General features: G+C 34.4%; 4 protein-coding genes across 5 annotated transcripts; all 4 read left to right on the top strand.

Moving 5' to 3' along the window:
* Positions 1 to 7,887: 7,887 nt before the first annotated feature.
* LOC124451308 (brefeldin A-inhibited guanine nucleotide-exchange protein 1-like) lies at positions 7,888 to 9,782 on the top strand. Its single transcript, XM_047001928.1, has 5 exons — positions 7,888 to 8,166; positions 8,527 to 8,566; positions 8,773 to 8,911; positions 9,242 to 9,388; positions 9,639 to 9,782. The coding sequence occupies exons 1-5, from the start codon at positions 8,031 to 8,033 to the stop codon at positions 9,780 to 9,782; spliced, it is 606 nt and encodes a 201-aa protein (XP_046857884.1). The 5' UTR covers positions 7,888 to 8,030.
* A 1,939-nt stretch (positions 9,783 to 11,721) lies between these two features.
* On the top strand, positions 11,722 to 13,456 carry LOC124451305. The gene is made up of 4 exons (XM_047001926.1): positions 11,722 to 11,729; positions 11,813 to 11,904; positions 12,090 to 12,799; positions 13,268 to 13,456. The coding sequence occupies exons 1-3, from the start codon at positions 11,722 to 11,724 to the stop codon at positions 12,449 to 12,451; spliced, it is 462 nt and encodes a 153-aa protein (XP_046857882.1). The 3' UTR covers positions 12,452 to 12,799; positions 13,268 to 13,456.
* Positions 13,457 to 14,047: 591 nt separating this feature from the next.
* Positions 14,048 to 15,227, top strand: LOC124451536 (P2X purinoceptor 7-like). Of its 2 annotated transcripts, none has more exons than XM_047002198.1 (2): positions 14,048 to 14,325; positions 14,684 to 15,227. In XM_047002198.1, the coding sequence occupies exons 1-2, from the start codon at positions 14,126 to 14,128 to the stop codon at positions 14,928 to 14,930; spliced, it is 447 nt and encodes a 148-aa protein (XP_046858154.1). In that variant the 5' UTR covers positions 14,048 to 14,125; the 3' UTR covers positions 14,931 to 15,227. The 2 variants fall into 2 exon arrangements, with proteins under 2 accessions (XP_046858154.1, XP_046858153.1); XM_047002197.1 differs by having other exon boundaries at positions 14,049 to 14,325; positions 14,513 to 15,227.
* Positions 15,228 to 18,643: 3,416 nt separating this feature from the next.
* LOC124451541 lies at positions 18,644 to 22,040 on the top strand. Its single transcript, XM_047002203.1, has 3 exons — positions 18,644 to 18,916; positions 19,123 to 19,261; positions 21,657 to 22,040. The coding sequence occupies exons 1-3, from the start codon at positions 18,774 to 18,776 to the stop codon at positions 21,735 to 21,737; spliced, it is 363 nt and encodes a 120-aa protein (XP_046858159.1). The 5' UTR covers positions 18,644 to 18,773; the 3' UTR covers positions 21,738 to 22,040.

The raw sequence follows: 22,040 nt of genomic DNA, 5'->3' as shown, positions 1-22,040 counted from the left end.
CAATTTCCGAACACTCTTCTACACATTTTAGATAAATTCATCAAGGCACATAATATTTGCGACAGCATAGCCAACTACTCAGTAACAATGACACATGATCCTGATAGCAGATGCCGGGTTAGAGGAGGACACAAGTGCACAGACAATTGTTCGAAAGCATATCCATTCCAAACATACAGGTTGTATCTTAAGAAATTTGGCAATTCTTAAAATTTCAATGTCTGATCAGTAGTGCTAATCCCAGGGGTGTGTAAACAAGTACAATCAAATTCATGCATGTGTGCGTGTAATATCACCTCTAGTTGACAATGTTTTACGCATTAAAAAGCTTAGAATAATGATCAGGCATTGGAATTACAACAATAGATCAATTTTCCCTGAATAATACAATTGATATTTAAATTGGCATCCACACCTCGAATGAAAATTAGCAGCTGGGAGGTGCCACACATGTCTGTTGACTCATCCATTGCCACAGAAAAATGCACAAAATTCTTAGCATGGCTGGCAATTTGCTCCATTAGGTTTGTGCTCATGTCTCCAATTCGCCGGGCAACAGTATTGGCACCCAATGTTATAGTTTTAATAACATTAGATTTTTCCGGACAAAGTTCATCCACAATCTCTAGCAAACAGTTTTTTACTATCTCACCATCTGTAAAAGGCTTGCCATTTTTAGCGAGAATATAAGCCACTTTAAAACTAGCCCCCGTTATCAACTCATTTTGTTTTGATGCTTTTGTGCAAATTGATCTTTGAGAATTAATGGACTGCTTTAACTTTTTAAATTTCTCTTCACGTATATTTCCTTCAAACCGTGAGAAGGTTCGCTGGTGTTTGCTTTGGTAATGGCGGCGCAAATTGTATTCCTTCAATACTGCAACACTCTCATGACAGATGACACACAATGCTTGATTCGCAGATTCGATGAAGAAGTATTTTACACTCCACTCTTCTTGAAATCGCCGACATTCATCATCAACTTTTCTTTTTCTTTTATCGGCCATTATGAAGCATTGAAATATTCACGTTATCCTTCAGGGGCCGGTTGTATAAAAACGTAGTTAACTTTAACTATAGTTAGCGCTAACTACCGTAGTTAACTCCTTAACTGTAGAAACTTAACTGCTCGACTTAACTGCGTTGCACAAAACGTAGTTAGTCGGACAGTTAAGTAACTGCGTAGTTAACTTGCGTGGAAATTGCGTGGAGTGTTGTTTACATTAAATGACATAAAGTTTCATCAATTTATGCTTTGTAATGGCGGGCAAGTGAACTATAAAATGACTTTAAAATCATGAAAAATCTCTTGGCTTATGTAAAAATCTTAAAATATGGCAAACTATTGTCGTTTTTACGGATGTTGATGAAGCGAAAAGAAAATTTAATAAAAGATTCACGATGACATGGTAACGGGATTAAATTGTAGCATATACTTTGGACTTTTCTCAAGAAAATCGACCCTTATCTTCTGTGTAATACAGTACGATGTTGACGAAAGATATGAGTCTCGGCAAGGACTGCTTTCTTTCATATACCAATTATATATAACGGACTTGGGTAAACGAAACAATGAACTCTTCTCAAATTATTCATATTGTGTTCTATGTGCAAGGATTTATATAATTGAATGGCCTCGCTTTTACAGAATTTAAAACTGAGAGATTGGGGGTAACAAAGGAAAAGGGTCGTTTCGTTTCTCTTTATAACAGCTGAGTAAAATGCTTGAAAGAAATGTGTTTGTACAGACATAAGTGACACATATTTGTAAAAGATTACAGTGATGGACTTTTTTATTATTAGAAAACATTTCTTTGAGTTGTCATAGTTAGTAGCCATGTAATCTAGCAACTGTCTTTTATCGGCTTGTGACATGTTATATTCACAGCTATACACAAAATAGTTATTTGTTCTTAATTCTACCTTTCAAAAACTGAGTTATAAAAACTATTGGGTATATTTGTTAATGAGCCTTAGCTGTTCTGTTCTGTTCTGTTCAGGTGCCATGCATGATGCATGCTTGGGCTACCATGTCTCTCCAACGTTGACGGTTACGAGCACAGGCAAAGATTTCTGCAGTGTTGGCGATTCCGGTAACTTTCTTAACTCTGTCCAAATACGTTATGCGTTGACGGCCTCGTGCTCTTTTCCCTTCGATTTTTCCTTGCAGCGCAACACATTCCAGGCCTTCCTTCCGAACTACGTGGCCAAGAAAACGAAGTTGTCTCTCGATTATTACGGAGAGTAGTTCTCTCTTCACCGGCTCTTCTCATAACCTCTTCATTTGAGACGTGATCAATAAATGACACTTTCAACATCCTTCTCAAAAACCACATTTCTGCTGCTTCTAAGTTTTTCTCCAGGTCAGCAGTTAGAGTCCAGGCTTCACAGCCGTAAGTCAAGATTGACCAAATGTAGCATTTGAGTAATCGTATTTTGAGTGGCATTGATAAGTTTCGGTTGACAAAGATGGATCGCAAGTCTTGAAATTTCAATTTTGCAACAGCAATTCTCTTCTTCACTTCCTTTTTGCATCTCACATCGGTCGTCAGCAGACTTCCAAGGTAGTTGAAGCTTTCCTTCTCCTCAATATGGTCGTTGCCAATTCTCAAGTAACAGTGGGGCTTTTCTGCAAGTTTGCTGACTACCATCGATTTGGTTTTATCACAGTTGATAGTCAGGCCCATTTCAGCGCTCGCTTCCACAACCTGGTCTAACAGTGCTTGCAGTTGTTCTTCAGTGGTTGCAATCAAAACAGTGTCATCCGCATAACGAAGATTATTGAAATTCACACCGCCAACCTTCAGTCCGACCATGTCTATGATGGTGCGGAGGATCATCTCACTGTAAAGATTAAAAAAGTCGGGAGATTGGACGCAACCTTGTCGTAAACCACGCGAGATTTGTATCCAAACCGAAAGAATATCTTCCACTCGGATGGCCGCTTCCTGATTCCAGTACAAATTTCTGATCAATTGAATGTCTTTCCCATCAATGCTGAGTTCTTGCAGAAGTTTCAGGAGCTTCTCGTGCTGAACTTTGTCGAACGCTTTAACGTAGTCGATGAAACATAGGAACACCACTTGTTGATGTTGAATAGCCCTCTCACAAAGCATCCGAAGAGTGAAAATGGCGTTCCTTGTGCCTTTATCGGGCATAAAACCAAACTGCTCATCTGCGATCACAGGCCGCAGTTTTGTTCTGACTCGTTCAAGAATGATGGTGAGGAGAAGTTTCACAGAGTGGCTCATAATACTGATGGTACGATGAGCCTTAGCTATGGAACTTTTATTCATGCCTTTGTGATTTATTAGCCTCTTTTTGTCTAAAGCTTGGGAGTTTTATTTTTTTTTCTACTTTTTAAATCATCAAACAGTAGCTAGAGCTCTCTGCCTCTTAGAAAAATATTGGCAGGCAAGATTGTATGTACATTAAAAATAAACATTTTTACATAGGAAATATATGTAGTATGCATCTTGGTAAGTATTTGAATAGCTTTAAACAGCCATTGATACTATCAGTAATAGTGTATAAAAGAGAAAGATATTGTTTTGCTAATCATTGAAAGAAATGTTGTTAGCCAAAAAAATTAATCATTGTTTTGTGACGAGACATTTAGTCACAGGTATGACTGTATGAGCAAAAGAAGACAGTCATAGACTTTTTATTGATAGACTTGTTAGCAAACATTTCTTAAAGGTCATCATAGTTACAATGTAATCTCACGACTGTTATGACATATCTTTCCTCTGTCATTAAAATGTAATATAAGCATATAGAATAAATATTGTTTCATTTCGTCTTCATTGTCATTTCTATCCTGTTAAACTCATGTCATTTTGTTTATTATAGATTTTGAGTGTCCCCAGGTACATAGAATATTTCCTCTTAACTTATTTAATTTAAAATCTATTCTCAAAAATATTTTTGTTGGAATAGCTTATAAAGTCTATTTGTGCATTGTATTGAACTTTATTCACAGGCGAAGAATTATTATTAGAAAACATTTCTTTGAGTCATCATAGTTAGTAGCCATGTAATCCAGCAACTGTCTTCTCTGCTTGTGACATTTTATATTCACAGCTATACAAAACCCTTTTTTGTTCTTAATTTTGCCTTGCAAAAACTGAGTTATAAAAACTGCTGGGTATATTTGTTAATGAGCCTTAGCTATGAAACTTTTATTTATGCCTTTGTGATTTATTAGCCTAATCTTTGTCTAAAGCTTGGGAGTTTTATTCATTTTTTTCTACTTTTTAAGTCATCAAACAGTAGCTAGATCTTTATTGGCAGGCAAGATTGTATGTACATATTTAAAATGTACAAATAAAAATTTTACATAGGAAATACTTTATGAAATATCAATAAAACCCACTAATTGACTGTCATGTATATTTTCTTCTTGTATAATAAACAATATGCAATGGATAATGTATATATATCTAGCAACATGGACCTTCACCATGCATGCTGATGAAATGTTTTATGTATTTAAGAAACTAACATCATTGTATCTCATGCAGCTGATACACAAAAGAGTAGTCATGAATAAAAACTGCTGTAAAGGTCATGTATCTATATGTATTATCATTGGTATACTTAGAACAACATTTATACTGTAGTACCTATTTGTTTTAACATAATCTAGCTTATTTTCCATAGAGCAAAGAGTTTATATGATGCATATGATATTCAATCAAGCAAAATGCATAGGGAAAAACCCGCAATTTGAATATTTGATACATCCAAGGCTATAGGATTCATTGCTCGAATAACATTCTTTGTTTTTCTTGTCATTGAATGAATTGTACGTATTTGTAAGACAATGTCAGCGAGTTATGTGCACTAATCTTAAAGAAGTAGCTCTATCTCAATTGAGAGTCTCGCTTATGAGTTGCAAAGAGCTACCGGACGCAAAAAAGACAATACAAAATGCAATTGCTCTTGTGTAAAAAAGGATTTGTTACGTGGATAAATTGTTGGCTGTTTTCGTCAGCAAAACTTGGGATGTTTACAGCACTGACGAATGTAGTACATTGTCCATAAAGCTCTTATTCTAAAAGCCTTTGCCATGGAAGATACATATGTGATTAAAAACTCAAGGTAAAACCTTTTTGATCAACAACATCTCGCCCATAATTGTCTTTGAGAAGCTAAGCCGCCATATTTAACTGTTTTTTGAAAAGTTAACTATGCTCCATAGCATAGTTAACTTTAACTACCTTTTAACTGCATTTAGCGCTAACTACTTTTTTATACAACCGACTTAACCGAGTGGTTAAATTTAACTACTTTTTAACTGCAAAAAGTGTAGTTAAAAAGTAGTTAAAGGACACATGCAACATAAAATTCGGATTGTTATTTTTGTACTTTACATAAAGGTATAGCTCCAACTAATAGTTCACCAAAGTTTGAGACTCAAAGGATAAATATTTTTGAAGATATGGAGCTTTAAAGTTGATGCTTTCCTGATAACGTATTAAAAATGCCCGACGAGCTAACGACGGCTACCGATGTCGTTGTGACGTAATAGTTGACATAAGCTAAACGCGGTCAATTGCGCGCTTCGTTCAAAATATACTTTGCCTGCATTAACAACACGATAATTTAGCATTGAAAATATGGTTTATTGTGCCGCATTTAATTATAAAAACGGTTCTTCTAAGAACCATCAAACGCAGCAAAAGGTTTCTTTTTTCGTTTCCCGAAAACAAGCGCATGCGAGATATTTGGATTGAAAAAATCCGACGCAAAAATTTGAAGCCAACAAAGAGCTCAAAATTGTGCTCGCAACATTTCGAGAGTTCGTGCTTCGTGCAAAATTTTGAAGCGATGCAATCAGTAGGATGGACAGCAGGACGGCTTCGCCTTAAGAAGGATGCTGTATCCACGATTTTTTAATACTCTGTGGAACCCACAAGTGTAGCCATCTAAAAGGAAGCAACCAACAAATGTTAGAACTGCATTTGAGAAGAGACGAAGGCAAGAGGTGATTATTATAGTTATATTTAGCAATATTTGTTTACATTTATCAAAAACTAAGCTATAGAGCATTACCAAATTGAGGACAATTTTATAATTTTAGATTATTGACGACGTTCTTGCAGAACATGACGACTTTCTTGTAGGCGACGACCACGATGTGTCGACATCGGATCGAAATGTTTGTGCGTTTTACCTCAAATGAAGTTTGTCTAAGATAAAGATGTCAAAATATATGTAGACAGCGAAACAAAAACATATACAGTGGTAACTAATTCAGACTAATGTCGTTTGATCTTTTCTTTATTATTTTAACTCATAGAAAATTCCTTAACGTACCTTAGAAGCGCAATGTGAAATGCCAAGCAGCCATAACAATCCGTCCGCAAAAACACGTAAGGTCAAGAACCACTCAAACAAAGTGCCAAATATGATAAGTAGAGCTATAGACTTTCCATTTCGGCCGTTTTGATTTTTGTGAAAAATCCAGCAATACGATAATTTTATTTAAAGGTTGAGTTAATTTCAACAAAAAATCATAGCACACAGACGACGTCATGTGAAATTGAACATTTTGAGGACAGCGCTGTATGGTCTGATACAGAAAGCACGTCGACGATGAGCAATAGCTACAATGGATCAGACTCTCACTCGTTTTCTTCACTCTCAGGCATAGGTCCAATGTCATGTGTGTACACGACCATAGCTGTTTTTTACGACAGCTTCGTTTCTACACACTGTGGCAAACTCTTCCTCTTGTGTGATACAAATATGATCGCCATGTATCAAAGGATCAGTATTGTTTACCTCTTGGCAACATATACTTCCCGTCCTGTACTCATGACAACACAAAAGCCACATTCGCACCTAAAAGATAAAAACATTGTTTTTACTTTGGGAAAAACAATGAAGCATCAATAAAATGCAACTAACCGTTCAACATTTCCAATTCTGTGAATGTATTTATCTTCGCTTTCCGATGACGGAGAATTGTCATTACTATGACCACCTTGCGCGTTGGCCAATAGCTCAAACATGTAAGGTTGTACCTCATTGTTATTGATGACAATATCATAATCGGCATCTTCTTCAGAAGAATCCATTAATTTTTGTTAAATAAAAAACAGTAATAGCAAACTACCGAAAGCCGTGCAAGCACTGCGTGCAAGTCGTAGAACGATATAAGAACGAAGCTTGTTTACGTCAACTATTACGTCACTCTTTCCCAGTTCCCAGACTTAAAAAATCTCACGGCGTTTTAGCAATGGTCATCGAATATCGTGTTTTTACCGATTATAACCCTAAATATCTTTTTAAATATTTCGCGGACGACTTTGAAACTTGGTACGTCTTATTTTCACACTATAGGCATTACAATAAAATAAAGTTGTCTTCTAGCTTGCATGTGTCCTTTAAGAGCTTTATACAACCGGCCCCAGCTTTTTAAATTTCACAATGTGCTTGAAACGGAAGTAGGAAGTTGGGACAAAAATTGACGTAAGCCACTCTTGCTTGTTGGCTTGCGTCATAACGTGAACTTTGTGCACAAAGTTTAATTTGTTGAAAAATATTATTTTTTTTCTTACGTGTCTCTGCGGGCCGGATTGAAAGGCCCAGCGGGCCGCATCTGGCCCGCGGGCCGTAGTTTGGAGACCCCTGGCATAATGTATTGTGAATTTCAGACGATTTTTATTGTTTAAAAAATCACTTCTTTTAACACTCGCAGCGAGTGCACATAGAAAATGGACAAACCATGAGTAAGATTCTGATGGCCAAAATGAGTCGGGTTGTCAATTCTCAATTCTCATCGTCAAAATGTTGTCAAAATGAAGACGACCACAACATTAGTTATTCAGAATTTTAAAGTTTTGGTTTTTCTCGACCCAATCCTCCACCATTCACAGTTGCTCCGCATACTTTCTTATAGTCACGTGATTAAATGGAATGAAACATGGAAAGATGGCGGAATTCCAGTGGAATAGTAATTCATAGAGATGCCTTAGTAAGGTTTTATTTTCATTCCTTTTGAACTTTTAAATCATTCAGTCATGCAGAAGAACGTGAAAACAAAGAACGTGTTCCTATCTGGTGCTTTACAAAGAATTCTACTCGATAAAGAAACAAAAGTCTCATCATTCACAACTAAAGAAAGCTTGCGAAACGGCTTTAGGTATAAATCCATAAGTAATGATTGTAGTTATTGCTGATGTATTTAGATTCTACTTGCTCTATGTTTTATGCATTGTCAACCAGTTTCTGCATTCGCTATCAACAAAACATTAAGTGTAGTAATCCCTCATTCAGGATGTCAACGAACGCTGTCGATAGTATCTTTAAAATTGCTCAATGTATGATTTGTACTTTTTTATACGTGACAAACAGTTATTTTTTAGTGTCAATCGCTTTTTCATGTTCTTCTGTTTGAGTTATATGTATATATGTTTCTGGAGAAATGTATGTCAACGTGTGCAATGAATATAATGTGGCTGTGTTCAGGAATGTTGCTTTACAAAATGATCTCTTTATGATTTTGATCTATTCTAGAGGAAATAAACGCTGTTCAAGGAAATGAAAAATCTACAGGGTAAGTTTAATTATGTAAAGTTGTCCAATTTTCTTTCCAACTTTCCAATTTTAACATGACCAAAATGAGTTATTAACCTTGAATCTTAATTATTTCACAGTTATATCCAGACTACGCATGCGCACAGATTTGCTAAGTTTTATTGTTCAAAAGTTAGATTTATAAACCAGAATGTTGGTTTGATTTATTTATAATAAAATCTTCAGGAATGTTTCTTCTGCAACTCTACCTCCACTACCTGGTCAGCAAACATTCATTACAGCAGATCAATATTTTCTTCCTTTTGAGTTGGCTTGTCAAACAAAATGTGCCAGGATTGTCACCATTGCACTTGACTGTATACAAGTAAGTTGAATTTTTTTGATGTGTTAGGACACTTGGAGTCTTTAGTTGTAAGAAATAGATATAATATTGTAAACTCTTTCATCGCATTGTTATTAAGTTATTGCAATTTGATAGAACAAAATTAGTTCCTATGTATTTTCTTTGTTAGTTACCTCCTAAATTTCTCCTAGAAATTGTCAATATTGCTATCCTTATGTATCAACAGTACTCATCCCCAAGCCTCACAACTTCACTTGTGTCTTTTCACCACCATTTTGTATTCCTTCACAAATCTAGGTCATGTATTTTGCTTCTATAAATTGGAGTATTTCAAACATTCTTTTTTTATAGAAACTCATTGCTTATGGTCATATTGTTGGCGATACACCAGACTCCATTGAACCAGAGAGGCGTTTAATTGACAGAATTATCAAGACTATTTGTACTTGCTTTACCAGTATAAATACTGATGTAAATGTTCAAATACAAATTATAAAGGTATTTATAAAAAGTAATGTCAAACTGTTAAAGTATTTAATGAGAGAAATGATATATCCTTGAGGAATTTAAAGAGGGTAATGACATATGTATCCCTATGTTTTTTACATTTCATGTGCCATGAGTTTTTTAAATATCACATTGAATAATTGGATTCCAACAAGATTTAAAAAGTCTATGTGTTAACTGTGAACAGTTGAAAATGATCTTATTTTTATAATGTGTATATTTTTATTATCTATATTTACAGGCTCTTCTAACAGCTGTTACATCAAGTACTTGTGAAGTTCATGAAGGAACTTTACTTCAAGCAGTTAGAACAGTTTACAACATTTGCCTTGCCAGTAAAAGTCTTATTAGTCAAACAACAGCAAAGGCAACACTGACGAAATGATAAGTCTTGTGTTTCAGAGAATGGAAAGTCAAGCTGTAAGTTTTGTTTTGATGAACATAATATTTTTGTATCATATTGTACATCAATAGACATGTCAATGTTGATAATATTGTATCATATTGTACATCAATAGACATGTCAATGTTGATAATATTGTATCATATTGTACATCAATAGACATGTCAATGTTGATGATATTATATCATATTGTACATCAATAGACATGTCAATGTTGATAATATTGTATCATATTGTACATCAATAGACATGTCAATGTTGATAATATTGTATCATATTGTACATCAATAGACATGTCAATGTTGATAATATTGTATCATATTGTACATCAATAGACATGTCAATGTTGATAATATTGTATCATATTGTACATCAATAGACATGTCAATGTTGATAATATTGTATCATATTGTACATCAATAGACATGTCAATGTTGATAATATTGCATCATATTGTACATCAATAGACATGTCAATGTTGATAATATTGTATCATATTGTACATCAATAGACATGTCAATGTTGATAATATTGTATCATATTGTACATCAATAGACATGTCAATGTTGATAATATTGCATCATATTGTACATCAATAGACATGTCAATGTTGATAATATTGTATCATATTGTACATCAATAGACATGTCAATGTTGATAATATTGTATCATATTGTACATCAATAGACATGTCAATGTTGATAATATTGCATCATATTGTACATCAATAGACATGTCAATGTTGATAATATTGTATCATATTGTACATCAATAGACATGTCAATGTTGATAATATTGTATCATATTGTACATCAATAGACATGTCAGTGTTGATAATATTGTATCATATTGTACATCAATAGACATGTCGATGTTGATGATATTATATCATATTGTACATCAATAGACATGTCAATGTTGATAACATTGTATCATATTGTACATCAATAGACATGTCAATGTTGATAATATTGTATCATATTGTATATCAATAGACATGTCAGTGTTGATAACATTGTATCATATTGTACATCAATAGACATGTCAGTGTTGATAATATTGTATCATATTGTACATCAATAGACATGTCAATGTTGATAATATTGTATCATATTGTACATCAATAGACATGTCAATGTTGATAATATTGTATCATATTGTACATCAATAGACATGCCAGTGTTGATAATATTGCATCATATTGTACATCAATAGACATGTCAATGTTGATAATGTTGTATCATATTGTACATCAATAGACATCTCAATGTTGATAATATTGTATCATATTGTACATCAATAGACATGTCAGTGTTGATAATATTGTATCATATTGTACATCAATAGACATGTCAATGTTGATAATATTGTATCATATTGTACATCAATAGACATGTCAATGTTGATAATATTGTATCATATTGTACATCAATAGACATGTCAATGTTGATAACATTGTATCATATTGTACATCAATAGACATGTCAATGTTGATAATATTGTATCATATTGTACATCAATAGACATGTCAATGTTGATAATATTGTATCATATTGTACATCAATAGACATTTCAATGTTGATAATATTGTATCATATTGTACATCAATAGACATGTCAGTGTTGATAATATTGTATCATATTGTACATCAATAGACATGTCAATGTTGATAATATTGTATCATATTGTACATCAATAGACATGTCAATGTTGATAATATTGTATCATATTGTACATCAATAGACATGTCAATGTTGATAATATTGTATCATATTGTACATCAATAGACATGTCAATGTTGATAATATTGTATCATATTGTACATCAATAGACATGTCAATGTTGATAATATTGTATCATATTGTACATCAATAGACATGTCAGTGTTGATAATATTGTATCATATTGTACATCAATAGAGATGTCAATGTTCATAATATTGCATCATATTGTATATCAATAGACTGAAAATGAAAATGAAGAAAAGGATGATAGCAATAATTTTAAATCAGAAGAAATCAGCAAAAGGAGGAGAAAACTGACATCAATCCTTTACCAAATGGTGAAATCCATCATGGCGACGATAAAGTTGAAGGTGTGAACGGTAAGAAAGAAATTCTACTTGGTTTTGGAAATTTGAACCTCCCCCCTGAAATTGTCTGAGAAGATAATCAACCACCCTGTGCAAAAAATTGTCTACGTATTTCTTTTGTTTTCAAAAACCGGCTTTACGACGATATTGCTGACCAATCCTTATTTTTCAATATTTTTGATGGCTTTCATTTACAGATAGCGAAGTCTCCGTTTCTTCCACGGAAGTTAAAGATAAGGATGTTAATGATACAGTTATCATGAATGAAGAATCAATGGTTGAAGAGAAGAGTGTAAAAGATGTTGTTGATGGTGTCAGTGATGCTGTGAACGATGACACAAAACAAGATTTAGTCGAAACAACAGTTGACACTAATGTCTCGGAGTCTGTTGATAAAGAACAGCATTTAAATGACTCAGACGCGTTGAACAATGCTGCTGTAGATGACTTGCCTTCTAAGACTTTTTCAAATGACAATACAAAAGACAATATAGGTGAAGAAAGTGAAGAATCAGTGAAGATTGCCAAAAAAACATCTCGATGGAAGTTCAAATGTTAATGACGAGTCCGTTAATGGCGATTCCCCATGTGTGACCCAGGTACAAGATGTTAGTGATCCATCTGAAACCAAAGTAATCCCACCAAATAGCGTTGATGTTGATTCAGAAGCAAAGACAAATAACTCGACAACTGGCGAAGTTTCAGAGCCCAAGGAGGATGATGGGAATGAAACTGCACGAAGTTCCGTCTCCGAGTCTCAGTCTGATATGCCCAGCGAGACGTCAAGTGAAGGCAAGCCACCTCAACAAAGATTTTCTCATATCACCCAGAAGGATGCATTCTTAGTGTTTAGGTCCTTGTGTAAACTATCAATGAAACCGCTTGCGGAAGGACCGTTGGATCCCAAGTAAGTTAGCTACAGTTTTTTGAGATGTATGTTGATAATGTATGAAACTCTCATTGATCATAAGTCACTTCAAAAAAGTGGTTTGTGCTAATTTATATTGTACTATCAGTTCATGTCATCATGAATATCTTTACTACAGAAACTTTGACTTTTTTTTGATTCTAAGATACATGTATCAAACTGTTCGTTTATATCTTCTTTATCCAATATTACTTCAGAAGGAAACCTAAATCAAACAAACTTTATTTATACTATAGATATCTCTAACTAAGATCATAATTGTTCTTAAAGATCATGCAGTAAAGGTCATCTCTTATTGATATAACTTTATGTACTACATAAACAAATTGAACTCAACTAAATTGACCTGACATATAAAAGAAAGCTCTATCAGTACTTTTTTAAAGTAAGATTTTAGCATTAGCTTTTAAGATTTACTCGCGATAAAAAACCTTTCATTATTTTCAGATCGCATGAGCTCAGATCTAAAATTCTCTCACTGGAGTTGCTGTTAACTTGTCTACAAAGTGCCGGACCTGTTTTCCGTACTCATCCAATGTTTATCAACGCTATAAAACAATATTTATGCGTCGCATTATCAAAGAATGGCGTCTCATCTGTTCCTGCTGTGTTTGAACTATCGTTGGCAATCTTAAATTATAAAATAAACACAATGAAACGCGTGCGTTGATTGTTCTAGAGCTGAGTTTGCATTAGCCAGTGCAAAGTACATCTGAGCTCAACCAATCAAATCAATCGAAACAATAAATCAGTCAAAGAGAATTTGCAAATTGATCATGAATACATTTTAGAGAAAAAATGGAAGCGTTTGTCTTTTTCACATTATTGTTAATGAATAAAAGAAATAAAAGATGTTTTCGTGTTTCCACTGCCTTATGCAAGCCTTGGAGAGGTTTGTGAGAACCTCGAGCACGTGCAACCCTGGACCTTTGGTCTCGGGCTTGCACTGATCATCTCTTATGTTCTCCCAAATGTCTCCTCGGTTTGCATAATCCTGTGCAAACACAGTAAACATCTTTTATTTCTTAAAGGGGAACTCCACCCAAAAATAATGTTGGTCTTAAAAGTTCCATTTTTATGCAAAGGTTACTATATTTTGAAATTTTACATCAGCTATTTTATTTTTGACAAAATCGCGTCTTCAAGTGCGCTATTTGAGCTGTTTTGAGGCTTAGCAGCGTGGGCACTGAAAGCGTCAGCGGAAATTATTTTGACGTCATATCGTCAAACCGATTTGGAGTTGAGTTTACAACAAAGTAAAATAATAACGCACAGCCTAGCACAAAAACAAAACAATCGCTTATAATGGCTTTTTTGGAAGAACCTCGGCCTAATTCATCAATCGATAGCGAAATGGAAGACAATCCAACAAAGAATATTCGGCCATATCAGTTTGAGCCCGAATGGCCGGCTGATGAACACGAAGAAGCTCACCAGTTTGAGGATAACGAAGAACAGGAATTTTTGTATATAGACGATGAATCTCGGCGCGACAATCTTGAATGGTGGGTAGTAAAATGTTATATTATTCTAGACCATTGTTTCTATCTCAAAAGTACGTTTTCAGTTTTTGAAGTTGACCACGTCCACACACACATAATACTTTAGATTTTAAAGTTTTTATTGTAAGATACAATTTTTGTTGAAGTTTTGACATTTACTTGTCAAGATCCTTTCTTTTAACATATTCAGGTGTCAATGTGGTAACTGCCAAATAATGGATAATAACGAGGAATGTTTATGCTGCAAAGAGATTTCCAATATTTGTGACAAAAATTTAGAGGCAGTAGAAACGAATGAGACCACCGAAGTCCCTTTGTGCATTACACAACATCCTGGTTTTGAGCCTGTTTGTCTTAACAGGTGGGTTTTACAAACAGCTTGGTACCTGTACAAGCAGCAATATGAGGTAGCATATGATGGGCCCGAAGACAAACTGTACCGCCATATTGCATATAGACAGTTGGCAAGATGGTGCTGGGGTGTCTTGGGTAGAGAAGTGAGAGTCATCTTGCCATCATGTGCAGTTACTCGCATTAGAGAAACATTTCCTCCACCTGGCCTTGCAGAGGAATTTCAATTTGAAGGCTTCCACTATGCTGATGAATGAAGTATTTTATTATGATATAGGTATACCCATTACAATTACTTTGTATGTCAATATTAAAGTGGCATAGCCAGCTCATTTATAGGTCATGCTATGCACATTTATTATTATTAATTTATTACAAAAAAAACCAGATTTACAAAGAAATGATTATAAATGTGGCTTGGCTATTACACTTGTTATAATATAACTATAATTAATTACATGAATAGTTTGTGTACTGCAGTGGTGAAACTAGCTATAGCAAAAGGTTTTGCTATGTTAATATTTAAGAATGAACATTTTTTAAGTAGTACAAAAGTTGTCTTCACTGATTCAACGTCATATTATATGGGTAAGGCAAAACCTATTGCCATAGCTAACATCACCACTGACATTTTATGCAAATCTAGACTGATGTTCCTTTACAAGTACTTCTTTCCTGGGTGGACATGATTTAGAAATGTTCTTTGGAAGATTCTCGCCATGATGTACAAGTTCAATCTCCTCAGTTTTGCATGCATTCACAACCTCCGCAAGTAGTTTATCAATGTAATGGTACTCTTTCTTTTCTTTCATTGCTTTTACAACCCATTGCTTCTGTGTTTTAGCAAAAATCATTTTGTAACGGTCTTGCCCTTTGTTTGTCCCTGACTTAATAACTGCTTTATCACGTTTAATATTGTTGTTGTGATCTAATGCTGCTAACTGAGTGCGGGCTACCATCCCAGGAAATGAAAATGCTCGCTTTGGGCAATATTTCAGTAAAGGGAATGGTAAACCTCCAACTCTCCTGTGTGACAAAACTCAGATAGCTTCCAGGTCTTTTAGAAGCCTCTTGTCACATATCACCTTCTCTGCAGCGATATATGCTTGTGAAGTAGGAGATAACCACTTCTTCTGCTTTGTTTCTTTTTCTGTTAATTGTTGGTGGCAACATTGATGAAAATATGTGTTCCCCTTCCAGAAATGCTTGTTGGAAATGTGGTTAAGGACAGACTTCCATTTTTCCACCAATTCTTCTGCATTCTTGTTACAACTTGCAGAGCACCACCAAAGATGATTAGAAATGGACTTAATCCAATGGGTCAAGTCATCATTTCCTTAATGTTAGCCTTCTTTGTTAGTTTTTTTGTGACAGATTTAGACAAATGCCACACATCATATTGGTGATCAATATGAGGGTGTTTGTTTTTCATAGCACTGGCAATCGAAACATGTCTATCTGTTGTTATTACTAACAGGAACTAGCTTTTCAACTTCAGACAGACATCTTTCAAATGCTTTTTTCTCCATAGCATTAGAAGAACTGACTTCAGTACTTTGCACAACATTAAAAGTTACTATCTTACCAGAGTCAGCCATCATTGTATAAGTACCATACTTGGCATTATGCCCTGGGCTATCACGTTCGTTTAGTTCGTCCAAATTGATCTGCACTCTGATTCTTAGTTATAGAATTTTGATTAAGAAAGAAGTACGACTTTTCTTATCCAATAACAACTCTACTGCGTAGTCTCTAATTTTACTTCTATTTATACCAATGGTTTCGTGCGTAGGAAATAAATTTTCGTCCCAAATGTGACTTAAAAAAGGGAAATTATGTACAATAATTAGGAAACTATAAGTTCTTACTTTACGTCAAGGAAACTACACCTTAATTCTATGCACGAAAGGCTATTTTTACAATGGTTTTAAGTAGGATTATTTTCTAACCGTAATGAGTTACACAACCATGTTTATTATTATTCAATGTTTATTAAGGGCAATAGATTGGTTTCACAACAGTGGAAACTGTTGTTAAGGTTGAATTCGGAGGACAAGCAAACGGCATTACGCACAGTTTCCACACAAAGAAACCTTCGTATTTTTTAAAAAATAATATTAATCGACATTCAAGTTCTATATGTAGTGCGGAAACTGTGCGATAATGGCCTTTATGGATGTGAAACCGTTCTATTAAAACAGAATACAAATAACCAGCTCAATACTTGCATGTAAGCTATAAAGTTGCTTGTGTATATACCTACGAATAAAAAATTCTGACGTTTCGAAAAGAAACATTTTGTGATTAGGAGAAGCATTTTGACGCAAGTTTATTATGACTGTGCAATGACTTTACATAAAGCTTTGAGGAGCAATTGACGATATGACGTCAATACAAGCCGCTGACATATTTCTGCTCCCACGCACCGGATGCCCTAGCTGCAGCATTTCAACTCATTTTTTGTGAAAATATTGAATCAAACAAACAAAAAAATTGCCGCATATTTATTTTCACGGGACAGACAAAGTTTTAAGACAAACATTATTTTTGGGTGGAGTTCCCCTTTAATTGAAACATTGAAACGTTTTATAACAACGTGCAATGCACGAGATAGTTTGTAAATGTTTGTTTTGACGTCAAACTCAAACTAAGATTTTACGGATAATAATGTAGCACAGTTCTCATCCTTTGGATCAAAATTTTTAAAAGAATTACATAATATATAATATAAATATATTTAATTTTTCAAGTGTTTTTTATCAGAAATCACCCGTACTTATTTACTAAATGTATGGAATTAAAGTGCTTTTACATGCTTAAACTGCGAAATTTGTCGGTGTTAAAAATAACCAGGAATTTTTTATTATAGCTGTGTGCCGTCGTTTTTTTATATATTCACCCTTCCATGAGCGAAACTAGAACGTTAATTGGGAGTATATATTCATATGTTCAGCTTTGCCCTGCTGATTTCTTTTGTTTGCGATGTTAATTTCAACAGAAGTCAGCAGGGCAGAGCTGATATGAATATTTACCCCGCCTCCAATTACGTTCTAGTTTTGCTCCTGACGCTATCAGTATGTTATTTGAGAACTTAAATGTCGTTGTTAAGAAATCATCGTAAAAACGAGAAAATTGATTTTATTTTTATGCCTTACTACAATACAACATATCTACATGCACTTTATCATTTAAATAAAGCAAACATGTTGGAATATTTAGACAAAAAATACATTTAATTGAGTAATTGTATATCGTTTATGATTAAGTTGAAAACAGCAAAAACCATTCATTTTATTGTGAATTTGCATTCTGAAATGAATGACTAAAGTATATAACCTACGATGTTCACTTTTGATTTTATTTTAATATCTTGTGTTATGTTTACATACTACGAGGCTGTGGCTTAAAGCAAGATCAATCAATGGCTTAGTCATCCTACTAGTTATGGTATTGCATAATGTATTGTGAATTTCAGACGATTTTTCTTGTTTAAAAAATCACTTCTTTTAACACTCGCAGCGAGTGCACATAGAAAACGGACAAACCATGAGTCTGATTCTGATGGCCAAAATGAGTCGGGCTGTCAATTCTCAATTCTCATCGTCAAAATGTGGTCAAAATAAAGACGACCACAACATTTGTTATTCAGAATTTTAAAGTTTTGGTTTTCTCGACCCAATCCTCCACCATTCACAGTTGCTCCGCATACTTTCTTATAGTCACGTGATTAAATGGAATGAAACATGGAAAGATGGCGGAATTCCAGTGGAATAGTAATTCATAGAGATGCCTTAGTAAGGTTTTATTTTCATTCCTTTTGAACTTTTAAATCATTCAGTCATGCAGAAGAACGTGAAAACAAAGAACGTGTTCCTATCTGGTGCTTTACAAAGAATTCTACTCGATAAAGAAACAAAAAAGTCTCATCATTCACAACTAAAGAAAGCTTGCGAAACGGCTTTAGGTATAAATCCATAAGTAATGATTGTAGTTATTGCTGATGTATTTGGATTCTATTTGCTCTATGTTTTTATGCATTTTCAACCAGTTTCTGCATTTGCTATCAACAAAACATTAAGTGTAGTAATCCCTCATTCAGGATGTCAACGAACGCTGTCGATAGTATCTTTAAAATTGCTCAATTGTTGTGGCAAACAGTTATTTTTAGTGTCAATCGCTGGTTCATATTCTTCTTGAGTTATATGGAAATAAACGCTGTTCAAGGAAATGAAAAATCTACAGGGTAAGTTTAATTATGTAAAGTTGTCCAATTTTCTTTCCAATTTTCCAATTTTAACATGACCAAAATGAGTTATTAACCTTGAATCTTAATAAATTCACAGTTATATCCAGACTACGCATGCTCACAAATTTGCTAAGTTTTATTGTTCAATAGTTAGATTTATAAACGAGAATGTTGGTTTGATTTATTTATAATAAAATCTTCAGGAATGTTTCTTCTGTAACTCTACCTCCACTACCTGGTCAGCAAACATTCATTACAGCAGATCAATATTTTCTTCCTTTTGAGTTGGCTTGTCAAACAAAATGTGCCATGATTGTCACCATTGCAGTTGACTGTACACAAGTAAGTTTTTTTTGATGTTCAAAATAAACGATTTTAAAATTGCTGCATAAAGATATTATATCTTTTCATTTTAAATTTTAATTACTTTTCTTACACTGAAACAATCATTACTAACTGATAATCACCTAATTGAAAACAAGGCATCTTACGCCCCGTCCACACGTATCCGGATTCATTCGTTTCCCCAAATATTTTTTGCAGTTACACTTATCGTCCACACGTATCCAGCGAAAACACCTACTGTAACTGCAAACTTTTGAACGGTCTCCAGATTGGAAACTTTTGAAAACGCATCAAATCCGGACATGTGAGGACATACTGTAACGGAATGATTTCAAAACGATGACGTATATCGATGAAATATAATTTCTACCTACGCACCGCTGCCCTAATCCAATCCACATTTATCATGCGTTATCCTATGCATTAAAATGGCGCCAAAGTCATTTTTTGATTTCAACTGTCCTATTTTCGAGCAATGTTGCGTTTATGCGATTTATTTTTGCCGCCTTAAATTATCTAACGTATTATGGAAAGAGGGAGAGCAGTTTTGATACGGCTCATTTCAATGCCAGTTGTCAGAAATGTGTCCTTAAACATTTTGTTATTTTATATTCTAAAACGGATCTCAGTAAAGATCCACTTCATCATATGTCCACATAAAAGCTTCATTCTTACTACTTTTTTTTTAATATCTTGATGCACTAGCTTTGTCGGATATTTCGACATTTTATAGCCAGTTCATTATTCGTATTAGCGCATGCTCTGTAAGTAATAATTGGGTATTTGTATCGTTTTCGCGGCTACGTGTGGACACACAAAAACGCATCAAATTTGCATACATGTGGACGCGTAAAGTTTTGAATCCGGAACAAATGTTTGCAGGTACAAATGAGTCTGTATACGTGTAGACAGGACCTTGAATTCACTAACATAAATAATCCCTCGTGGCTTTGACTATGTTCTAAGACGGTTAGAGCTTAATTACTTGTGTCTTATGGGATTAAGAGACCCTCACATTAAATAAAATTTACTCTATTTAATCCTTGGGACTCTTAATCTCATAGAACACACGTGATCATGCTCTAACCCTTACCACAATGTAAGAATATACAGAAGAGTCACTCGTGTCGGAACCTTTGATGATTTTGTCCTCGCGCATGTCGTGCCGCGCATGGTGGCCGCCATAATTCCAGCCAGATGATTAAGGTTTTTGACTTTTTTCAAACCTTTAACTTGATCCGAAGTTATTTCTTACGTCAAAACATACTTGAATTCATTATTCAGTATTGACGTCATTTAATTTTAATGGTTGGAAACAAGTGAGAAATTCTAATTATCTGGCTGAAATAATGGCCGACATGAGGACGTGTTGTACACCTGGGTGACCCTTCTTTATAATCATTACTCTGTAGCATTGTGCTGTTAGTAGTCACACGAATGTAAACATTGTGAACAGATTTGGCCACTCTGTGCCCAAATCTTTCAATCTTTAGTTGTCAATATAAGAGACCACGTCTTGACCACGTTCAACGCGTTTAAATATGAAAATCATTTTGAATCTTACGATTTCTTTTGCGTTTTAATGTCGTTATGCAAATTAACGATCCATGACGTTGTAGAGTAGGTTAGGACTCAGAAGACCTTAATCAATTTAGAAACTAGACTTTAATTTTGACCAAATCTTCATACAATCTTGCAGTCATATCTTGATAAGTTAAGGTTCTGAGAATGGTTTATAGGCGTTCTGATTGACGTCACCAACATCTTCAAGCCCAAAATCAATATTACCACAGAATAATGACTATACAGAACGGTCACTCAGGTGTTCAACGTGTCCTTACAACGGCCATTATTCCAGCTATTTGATTAGGGTTTGTTACTGGTTTCCAACCATTAAAATTACATGACATCAATACTTAATAATGAATTCGAGAATATTTTGACTTTAGAAATGACTTTGGATCATTTTGAAGGTTGGGAAAAAGTCAAAAACCCTAATCAACTGGCTGTAATAATGGCGGCTACCATGCACGGCGCAACATGCCAAAGAATAAAAATATCAAAGGTTCCGACACGAGTGACCTTCTGTATATTCTTATTCTGTGATAATATACTGTGAGAATGGTTTAAGGGCGTTCTCATTAACGTCACCAACATCTTCAAGCCAAATTTATAATATTAGCGTTATTTAATAGGCTAAATATGTTTAATTAATAAATAATTGACGTAATATCACAGAAAAATGGTCAATTGTTACTAGCATTTTATATATATTAATGTAGGGAGAGCATAGTTCTTTTGTTTGACAACAATAAGTTTCGTTTTTAAAAATTAGATTTGATAGATACCCAGTAATTTTTTCAAGTACAAACAATGTATTTTAACTCTATAGAGGCCGTTGTACCTCACAGGTAACAATCACCAAACTAGATGTGTAAGATCTTTTGAAAAGGCACGGCTCCCAGAGGGTTAAACAATCATGTGGAACAAATACATATAATGACATGCTTAACACTATTTATAAAGACATCATCCACTTCAAGCCACATATAAACCACGAGGCGTCATGGAAAGTAGATGTTGTTCATATGAGATGGAACAAGACTTTGCACATTAACGACAAGTGTAAACATTTGTGATTGTGCAATCAAAATAAAATTGTTGCCTTCAACTCTCCTCGATGACAAGTTATTTGAAAGCCACGATGTACAAATATATACTATCAGTATCACATCCTAAATGTTGATAGCAGCAGCAAAAATAAATTTGAGAAAAG

The sequence above is a fragment of the Xenia sp. Carnegie-2017 genome, unplaced genomic scaffold (assembly GCF_021976095.1).
Source record: "Xenia sp. Carnegie-2017 unplaced genomic scaffold, XeniaSp_v1 HiC_scaffold_24, whole genome shotgun sequence".
Taxonomy (NCBI): Eukaryota; Metazoa; Cnidaria; class Anthozoa; order Malacalcyonacea; family Xeniidae; genus Xenia; species Xenia sp. Carnegie-2017.
The sequence above is the reverse complement of the archived record's forward strand: the minus strand, read 5'-3'. Positions and strand labels throughout refer to the sequence as shown.